The 10,351-nt window shown below is 43.0% G+C and overlaps 1 protein-coding gene across 1 annotated transcript in view; it reads left to right on the forward strand.

Moving 5' to 3' along the window:
* STAT1 (signal transducer and activator of transcription 1) overlaps positions 1 to 10,351 on the forward strand; it is a 51,363-nt gene that overhangs the window by 24,593 nt on the left and 16,419 nt on the right. Inside the window, exons 11-18 of the mRNA XM_017869364.1 lie at positions 415 to 507; positions 2,065 to 2,124; positions 4,662 to 4,691; positions 4,783 to 4,876; positions 6,074 to 6,115; positions 7,333 to 7,416; positions 7,982 to 8,080; positions 9,194 to 9,329. Of these exons, the coding sequence (XP_017724853.1) occupies positions 415 to 507; positions 2,065 to 2,124; positions 4,662 to 4,691; positions 4,783 to 4,876; positions 6,074 to 6,115; positions 7,333 to 7,416; positions 7,982 to 8,080; positions 9,194 to 9,329 (638 nt within the window). The remainder of the gene's footprint in view (positions 1 to 414; positions 508 to 2,064; positions 2,125 to 4,661; positions 4,692 to 4,782; positions 4,877 to 6,073; positions 6,116 to 7,332; positions 7,417 to 7,981; positions 8,081 to 9,193; positions 9,330 to 10,351) is intronic.

The following is a 10,351-nucleotide window of genomic DNA, read 5'->3' on the forward strand; positions in this document are numbered from 1 at the left end:
CCGCGCCCGGCACCTGGCTAATTTTTAAAAAAAAATTGTAAAGATAAGGTCTCACTATGTTGCCTAGGCTGGTCTTGAACTCCTGGGATCAAGCAATCCTACCATCTCAGCCTCTTAAAGTGCTGGGATTACACATATGAGCCACTGTGCCTAGCCTTCATCGTATAAGTTTGTTTCAATGTAATAGTTTCATAGATCATTACGATTATTCTGTTTCTGTTAAGTCCTTGTTAGGTTTTGGGATTTCTTTACTAATTAGAAAATATCAGTTTGTTCATCCAACTTGTCAGAATCTTTCAAACTGTTTTTTAGGTTGTACTCTCTAACCCCCTTTTTTCTTTCGGGAAAATCATTGTGACTGCCTCAACCTTAATGGAAATGCTAACTTATCTATCCTTTGCTGGGGATTTGCAGCTCGTTTGTGGTGGAAAGACAGCCCTGCATGCCAACGCACCCTCAGAGGCCGCTGGTCTTGAAGACAGGGGTCCAGTTCACTGTGAAGTTGAGGTAACAAGGGAAAGATGGCATCCCATACATTGTCCTGTCATGTAGTTTGTACCCCTAGTTTCCTTTTATAGAAACTGTTATTTAGGGTGCTTTTGAGGAAATAATTTTTCAGGAGGCATTTTAATATGAACGCTTACTGAGAATATCTGAGAGTTTTTTATTAATATACTCATAGTAGAAATGTAACCTATATATATATATATGTACACACTCCTGATTTTTTTTCAATCATAAATGTAATGCATGTTCACAGGAAAACAGAATTCCAAATTGCAGAAATGTGTGTAATAGAGAGTGAAAGTTCGCGGCTGCCTCACCCCTCTTGGGCATAGGCTTATAACCTGAGCCTTATGAACCCCAGAAACTGTATGAATGTGGATTTATAATATGTACATTTTTCTGATGAATGGATTTATAGCTTTCATCAGATTCTCAAAGCAGTCCGTGATATAAATATCTGTGGACCACCACAGTAAATGACCTAGTGTCTGTCCTCCCAGGATTTTGTCCTTGTCTGCACAAATACATATTTCATACAGAAACACACACGCACAAATATGACATAATGTTTCCTTTTTAAAACATTAGGATTCCATGTCTACACAAATATTTCATATAGAGACACACACACAAATATGACATATTTCTTTTTTAAAAAACTCAAGAGTAGGCTACATACATTGTTTTGTAGCCTTTCTCCTTGATAATAATTGTAGAAGTGTTTCCAGGAACATGTGGCCTTACTTTCTTCTATTGAATGGCCGCATTGCCTTAAGCATTCTTCTTATGATGAGTAGCTAGACGCTGAAGAACTGAACTGACCTTCAGCGTTGGACCGGGTCCTTTTCTGGGGTGTTACTGATTTAAGTCAGTGGTTAACCCTCCCTGGCTGGTAGTATACAATGCCACACTCAAGCCCTCGTGGAATTCTAGAACTCGCAGCTGGAAGGGACAGTAGAAATCTGATCCCATCCACCTGCTCCACTGAACGGAGCAGACAGAGCCCTGGGGTCTCCTTCCCAAAGTCTCCAGCTCAGTGGAGCACAGGCACACACTCTTACCTGCCCTCCATCTTTCCACACTACCCTGGGGTGACTGTAGATGGGACACTATTTTTTCTGATTATGGGCAATGGTTTTTATTGTCTCCCAAAAGGACAAAGATTAGATACAAGTTTCAGTAGAAAGTAACGTTTGCTATTTTTCACCCATATAAATTGGCCAAAGATCAAAATTGTGATGAAACCCAATATTGGCGGCAAGGTTATAGAGGGAAACAGCTACCCTCATTAACTTTTGGTGGGAATGTAAACTCAGGGCTGCATTCTGTCAGAATTAGTGTTACAATTTTTCCTAAGCAATTCCACAGCTAGGAATTTATTCTTACAAATACACTTACACAAATTTAAGTAGATCTACAAAACTGTCAGTTTTCTTGTTGGTAATGCCCTAAAACTGGGGGAGAGTGGTTTATCTAAACGTTAATAGGGAATTGGCATAATAAATAAATGGTAACAGATAATGTTTTTTAAGTAATGGCTTTTATTTATCTTTCCAGACTGTTGGTGAAATTGCAAGAGCTGAATTATAATTTGAAAGTCAAGGTCTTATTTGATAAGTAAGATATCTTTAATATTATGTAACATACATGTAGTACTGAAATGTTGATTTTGTTACTCAAGCACAGACTCCTGCACTAGATAAGCAGATTCACTAGCTGTGGAAGGGTCTACACTGGGTGGAAGTTTGCCTCCCTAGGGCCCCAGGGCTGAACCCAGAGTCCTGCCAATGCTGCATATGAGCAGAGACTCCTAGTCAGATCCACCAGGGCCGTCACAAATGATCCCAGCAGATTTAAGTCAGCAGCTCCCTTGGTGGATGTTGGGAGCTTCCCCTGGAGCTGTTACCAACATTCCTGAGCCTTTTTAGACTATAACTGAACAAGAGAGTGAGTGTCTCTTTATGCATATGAGATTGTAATCAGCAAGTTTCAAAGTGGCTGGACTTGGCATGCCACCCCTTCCTTCTAGCTCAGCCCCAGAGGAGAGGCCCCTGATCCAACCTGAGGCCGAACATCCAGGCTGCCGTGACTCTGTGGTCATTTGGGGGGTTTTTCTGGAGTGAGATCAGCAGCATCTTGGGGAGACTATGTGGAGCCTGTGGGATTCACCCTTGTCTCTTCTGGGCAGTGGGAACCCAGGAATGGGCATCTCTCATGGGAGTCCAAGTGGAGCAGCCCCATTCTATTTTGCCCTGAGTCCCTAGACCTGGACTGGCACTGACTTGGGTACTCTCATTAAGAAACGAGATGGCTCCTCCCACCCCTCCCATATTTAATGTTTTTGTTAGCTTGTGTCACATACTGGTGTGGCAAGTTTCAAAAGTGATTTATGATCATTCAAATCATTTTCCTCTGGCTTTTTGCTTGTTACCACTCCTATAAGAATATTCTTCCTTGTAGCATGGTCTGTGCCTTGTCTTCATGCCATCATCTTTGGTATATCAGTTAGCTTTTGCTCCCTAACAAACCACTCTCAAAACTTAGTGGCTAGGCCAGGTGCAGTGGCTCACACCTGTAATCCCAGCACTTTGGGAGGCCGAGGGAGGCAGATCACATAAGCCAGAGTTTGAGACCAGCCTGGCCAACATGGCGAAACCCCGTCTCTACAAAAAATGCAAAAAATTAGCCAGGTGTGGTGGTGTGTACCTGTAATCCCTGCTACTTGGGAGGCTGAGGCACGAGAATCGCTTGAACCTGAGAGGCGGAGGTTGCAGTGAGCTGAGATCATGCCACTGCACTCCAGTCTGGGTGATGGAATGAGACTGTCAAAAAAAAAAAAAAAAAAAAAACAACGTAGTGGCTAAAACCTCAAAAACTCATTTCTCATATTCTGTGAGTTGTAGGTCGTCCTGGTCTGGGCTAGTGTGGTTGGAGCCAGGTGCTCTAGCAAGGCCTTATTACGTGACTGGGACTCAGCTGGGATAACCAGGTCCTTCTTCAAGCATCTCAAAAAGGCTAGCCTGGGCTTTTCCCACGGTGACAGTGTTCCAAGTGAACAAGGCCTGTGAGTGCTAGCCTTGGAACGTGTATAGCATCACTCCCTTCCATCCAGTTGCTAAAAGCAAATCAAGGCCAGCTGAGATTCGGGGGACAGGGAAATACATCCTACTTTCTAAAGGGAAGAAGCACAAGCGTCGTGTGGCCGTTGCAGTTTACCGTCCTCTGCGTCAGCTCAGCAACTCTCAGCTGCTTCAGGCCCCTGTGTCTTTTCTGTCGGTTCCAGCTGACTATCTTCTTAGCTTTGAAAAGTCAGCCTTTATCATACTATTCCTTTTATTTTAAATTCTTTTTTTTCCAAACAGGAAAATAGGTCCCTCCCGTAGCTAATGGTGATTGTCATTCGCAAAAGCATTAAACTTCTGGTTGAGATTGGAAAGGAAGGTGAACTAATAGATCTGTGAGTGAGCCCATGATTTCTAGTCTATCTCTAGGACACTCATGGATACATGATTTGGCCAGAACATGACAAAGTAATCACTGGATATAAAAGTGCAAAGTCTTTCAAAATTTCAACCTCAGACTTTAAACTCAAACTTCCCACTTACCCCAGATAACTGACTCTTCTGGTACTTTCATGAGAGCATTAAAGATCATAGAGAATAAAAATGAGGTTTAAATGGTCACATTGGCAGTCCTCTGAGCTTTGTGACAACTGGGCAGTGCTGTCTGCTGGATCCCCAGTGCTTAGTGCAGGCCCTTGCCGCAAGTAGCTGCCCAATAAACAATAACGATAGCTTACATTTGTTGAAGGTGTACTGGTGCTGGTGCTTACATTTATTGAGGGTGTACTGGTGAGGAATTAACTAGTTTATTCCTCACGATGTCCCGTATGTTGGCACTGTTAGTATGTTGTGCAAATGAACAACGTGAGGCCCAGACCATTTATTTGCCCAAGGTCATTCAGTGATACTTGCCAGACCTAATATGGGTAGATTGAAGCAGGGAGTGAATGAAAGGCCGCAAACCCACAGGTGTAGATTTATTTTTTATTTATCATTCACTTAACACTCTTATGTTCTTATACTCATAATTTTGTTTAAGCTTATTTCATATTTTAAATACACATATATGATTATATATATATTTTTTTGCAGAGATGTGAATGAGAGAAATACAGTAAAAGGGTATGTGATGTACTTTATGCTACACTGTGCTATATTTTTATTTGTTTAATAGTTGGAAGACTTTTCAGCATTTCTTTCCTATATTGTATAGATTTAGGAAGTTCAACATTTTGGGCACGCACACAAAGGTGATGAACATGGAGGAGTCCACCAATGGCAGTCTGGCGGCTGAATTTCGGCACCTGGTAGGGACATGAGTTTCCTGTCTTTATATCGTCTCTGGTTTCTTAGGACTTTTGACAATAGAGCGACCCTTTTTGGCACGTTTGCCATGTGGAGGACGCCCCCTGCTGGGGTTTGCAGACTTTGTGGCTGGTGACTTCCTGTCACCAGCACTTGGGGCATTTTGGTTTCTCCTCCTCATCCCATGTCTGTTCACTCCATTTTCTGGGCTGTATCACTCACAGTAAAAACATTTTATGAGCCTGTGTTTACGTAAATGATTTGCACTTGCTGCCTGCATGATCCCCACAGTCACTCACTGTAGACGCTTGCAGTTTTCTCAAAGGTTATGGCTCCCGTGTCCTGACTGTGATTTCCCCCACCCTCCAAGTGTGGTCCCGTACTCCAAGGTTCACTCCTCAGCCCGTGTTCCCCTTCCTGGCGGCCCCGCCCACAGCCCCTGCCTCTACGGCAGCCTGACTCTACCACCTTCTCTCCAGGGCAGTAGAGCTCATTCCCCAGGCAGTAGAGACCCAGCGGGGTGCTCTATATGGGCTGTACCATCTTTCCTCCTCTGTGAACACAGGGGCTGCCAACTGTTGTGAGGCTCTGTGGGTGCTGAGTCCAAAGCTCTCCTTGGGCTCAGAACCTGCAGGAGATTAAAGGCATCCTTTTTCACTAGAGACCACTTTGTGATCCAGCAAGCCTCCTAGCTAGGAAGCTCTACCTGACTTGAAAGCTTTAGCCCAACTCAGCTGCCTGAGGGTATTCAGAGCCGCCCTCAGGGCCCCAGCCTGGTCCCTTGGCAGCTCAGGGATTGATGTCCACTTGAGGGCAGTTGGACCTGGAGTCACTGGGCCCAGCCTGGAGGACTCTGCTGAGGGAAAGGGGAGGGTGAAGCTGTCCCTTGAGCCTCAGGGCATGAAACAGCTAACGAAGGTGCACGGGGAATCATTCAGGGAAAGTTTGAACACAGGAGAGGAGCTGGTGGCGATTCCAAGAGATCCCTCCAGACTGGTGTCTGCACCATCAGGCCTCTGGGGAAACGTGCTTCTGCTCATGGATCCAGAATGAGGGCCATTTTGTCCCATGTTCTGCATTCTAAAGATAATGTCATGTCTGTCATTCTTTCTAGTCCTAACTTTGTTCTCATTTGTAAATGAAGATAGCAACTTTGACCATTACCATGGTGTTTAATAAGACAATTGTTTGTTTTATAGCAATTGAAAGAACAGAAAAATGCTGGCACCAGAACGAATGAGGTGAGAGTCTCTTTATGTTGTGAATGGGCCCAAATCAGGCAGGTCTGTCTAGAAAGGGCAGGTCAGTTGGTGGCTGGGGACACCTCACAGAGGAGTTCAGACCCAGCAGGGAAGAGCAGCAAATGAGCTGGGTACTTGGTATATCTGTGACAACAGTAAAAACACCACATTTGTACTTTACTATTGTCAAACGATTTTGCACACAAATTCATTAGACACTCAGTGGAGTAGCTATTGTGGGCTTTTGTATTCTTCGCATCTTACGGGTGAAGAAATTGAGTCACAGGAAGTTTGCAGGATTTAGCTAAGGGTGCACAGAGAGTTACTGTCAGAGTTGGAACGAGAGGCCACTTTGATGACTGCCTTGCTATGTGCCAAGAGGGCTTTTTGGCCATGGCATCCCCTACCAGAAGCATTGCCTTTGCATCAGTTTCCTTCCTACAACGTGATCCTTAAGGAGTTGGGTTTGTGATGCATTCAGAAATGAACTATGGACAAAGGATGAAATATCTGGAGTTGTTTTGGTTTAGAACATTTTCGTCCTTTATGCACACACAGCGTGCAGTCGTTCCACACCAGGACCAGTGGAGGTCACATGGAGCAGCGGGACAAACACAGGCCCAGGCAGTGCAAAGATGCCTTCTAGCCCTGGTGTGCACCTGAACTATGTTTTGACCTCCCTGGGTCTAGCAGTTGTACCTCTCTAGTTCTAAGTTGTGAGGTTCACATGAGGTAATGTCTATGAAGGCACTTTGAAATCTGTCCATTTCTACCGAAACCAAGACACCTTGTGACCTACCAAGTTGATGTGAATCAGCCCTTCCGGTAGGCAGTAGACAATCCCAAGTGTGCACTTACTCCCAGCCCTCTCACCTCTTCCCCACCCATCTGCATTGAGATGTGCAGCCACACTGGGCAGGCAGACAGCTGAGGGTTGAGAAGCCTTAGGTCACAAAGCCATTAGTTGCTCTTTCCCCATTGACATTTATTGCTCTGAATCTATAATCCTTACCATAACTTCAGGCACTTATCTTTCAGAGCACACTGATACTCAGAATTATTAAATCTGGGAGGGATTCAATATTGAGTCTTCAGACTTCCTGCTGGTTGGGTCCAGGATCTCTGTGGCCTGTTGCAATGTTAATTGGGCTTTTGAAAGTTTCAGGATCTGTGAATAAGTGGTTATATTCTTTTCAGCTTTCCTTTTCTCTTCCAAGGGTCCTCTCATCGTTACTGAAGAGCTTCACTCCCTTAGTTTTGAAACCCAATTGTGCCAGCCTGGTTTGGTAATTGACCTCGAGGTAAGACTTTCATGGTCCCGAGGTGGAAAACTTCATTATTTTTACTTTTAATTGTTACGTGTATTTTTATTTCTCAGTTTTCGTTTTAGAGGTATTTACCTAATTGTTTTAAAATTATCTTTTCAGCTAATACTACCTTAACCTTAATTTATGGTCCAGAAAGCTAGAGAATTGAATTAACCTTCAAATTCTATAACTTAAATGTTCCAGTTGAGATAGCTGATGTTAATTTTTTTTACAGTAAGCATTGGGACTTATTTATTTTGCTCTGCCCTCCCTCCACATTTTATGTTTTCATTGTGACAATTTTCATCTTCTCATATTGCATACCCCTTAATTAGTTATTGTAGCTATTACTATTTTTAGGGACTTATTTCTTAACTGAAAGATACATCAAAGACAAATTAAACTGGACAAAAGAACAGAACTTAACATTTCTCATTTTCAAGTATTAAATATGTACAAATTTACAAATAATCCCCTGCTTTTTAGTTGAGGCTAAGCAGTTATCTGAAGGTGACATTTCTGTGATTCAGATGATTTCAAGGTCTTTGTCATCCTTTAGACGACCTCTCTGCCCGTTGTGGTGATCTCTAACGTCAGCCAGCTCCCGAGCGGTTGGGCCTCCATCCTTTGGTACAACATGCTGGTGGCGGAACCCAGGGTATGGAAAATACATTTGCTTTGGTCCCAGGGTTAAGCAGACCCCATGCTCTCGCTGCTGCGTCTCTGAAATAGCCCCAGTGGCCAGTTGTTGAGGGAGAAGTGACAAAGCTTCCGTGGTATTTCTAAGGCTTTTGAGTAAATCTGGGAATGTGAAGCATGTATATGTGTTTGAAGTGAGAATTATGATTTTTCTCCCATGTGAGTAAGCTAGGGCAGTTAGTGATTCCATACCACTTTATCATTATTATTTTTAAAATGTACACATCTACTAAACAAGCATGCTCCATTCTTAGAGTGTGGATACTTACTGTTAATTAATTATAGTCAATTATCATTATTCGAACTAGTTATGTTTTTTGAAGTTACCAGGAACACTTAATTAGCAAATAATGAATTGTTGCTCCTAAGGGAACTACAAGGCTAGGTTCCTTCAAGCCTCTGGTCACATCATTTTTGTCACCCCATCAATGCATAACATGGTTTATGTGTGTTTCTGTTTAAAGACACCTTATCTAATATACTTGTTGAGGCATTAACATTACACCTATGGTCAGGATTACTGGGTAACTCATGCCTGAGTGAAGCTTGCCTCACGCATGTATTTTCTCCATAAGGCACATCCCAGCATTCACGTGCTTAGGAACAGTAGACCACACTGTGGCGCTATGCTTGGGCACCATTTTAAACAGTGATCACCAACAGCAGTCACAAAATGCAAAAACATGGCACTAAATAGGCTTCAAAAAGGACACGTTTTCTTATGAGAGCTGAAACAGGAAGCGAGTGTCATTTTGTTTGGCTTTAGTTGGAAACATAAGTGTTAAGAGACTCGAATTCTTTGCTTTTGTGTGCATGGGTGTGTCTTCAGATGACCCCAGAGACGCCATGTGCTTAGATTTTGGAGTTACAAGTAAATTTTAGTGAGTAAACAAGTTCACAAATGTGCATCTGTAAATAATGAAAATTGACTGTATTTCTCTTCCCCTACTGTGAAAGCACCTGTGTGTCATATAAACTAGAATTGAACTTTGGGATGGACATATGTTTTAGTGCCACACTTGTGACTGGTGTGTCTGTAGTAACCCTTAGATTTTGGGTGTTTTCTCTCTAGAATCTGTCCTTCTTCCTGAATCCACCATGTGCACGTTGGGCTCAGCTTTCAGAAGTGCTGAGTTGGCAGTTTTCCTCTGTCACCAAAAGAGGTCTCAATGTGGACCAGCTGAACATGTTGGGAGAGAAGCTTCTTGGTATATGCATATTAACTTGTTACGTTTATAAAAATTGAAATTCATACAAATACCTCTCTAATTGCTTTTTCCCGTCTGCTATTTTGTTAAAGGCAAAAAACTATTAAAATCTGTCAGCTTTTCAAGCTATAGTTTATTATAGCTAAGTGAGAATCATATATCACCTTAGAAAGAAATATGGACCTGATAACATTTAAATGAATCCTTTCCTCATTGTCTCATATTAAGATTTCTGGGATGGATTCCCAAGGGAAAGTTTTATGAATTATGTAAAATATATTATTTGTGACTGAAATAAGTTCCTGGATGAGAAAGATGAAGGCCTATTAACCATTAATCTGGGGGAGAAGAAGGAAGTCCCTGACATGATAAGAATAAAGTCCTGGGGCCTGCCCACTGCAGCAGAAACCCAGGGCCCTTGACTCAGGTGGGCCCAGGTGGCAGGGGATGCTGTCCCCACAGGAGGGTGCCTCTTTTGATCTGCAGTTTTGCCTGATTGGGCAGAGTCTAGACAGTGGTAGATATTTCTCTATCAGTGTTTAATGTGAGTGCATTTATTAGTCCTTCATACTAAACAAATCAAAGATCCACTGGTCTCAAGGTCTGATCTTTCGGTGAGTGGGGCTATCTGAACTGTTTCTTTAAAACTCCATGGACAGCTTGTATCCCGATTTGCTTTCTGTAGAGCAGCATTGCATTTACTCCAAACAGCAGTAGGCTCTTCCTCACCCAGTGGCTTTCAACAGTGCCTTCTCTTGGCTGTGCAGCTGTCACAGTGGTGATCTTGTGCTGTTTAATACAAGTATAAAATCCCCTTATTCCATTTCTTTATTTGGCGAGAGTTAAGAAGGATATTTTTTTTTTTTTTTTTTTTTTTTTTTTTGAGGCGGAGTCTCGCTCTGTTGCCCGGACTGGAGTGCAGTGGCCAGATCTCAGCTCACTGCAAGCTCCGCCTCCCGGGTTTACGCCATTCTCCTGCCTCAGCCTCCCGAGTAGCTGGGACTACAGGCGCCCGCCACCTC

This window comes from Rhinopithecus bieti, unplaced genomic scaffold (genome assembly GCF_001698545.2).
Source record: "Rhinopithecus bieti isolate Rb0 unplaced genomic scaffold, ASM169854v2 scaffold_5051, whole genome shotgun sequence".
In the NCBI taxonomy this organism is placed as follows: Eukaryota; Metazoa; Chordata; class Mammalia; order Primates; family Cercopithecidae; genus Rhinopithecus; species Rhinopithecus bieti.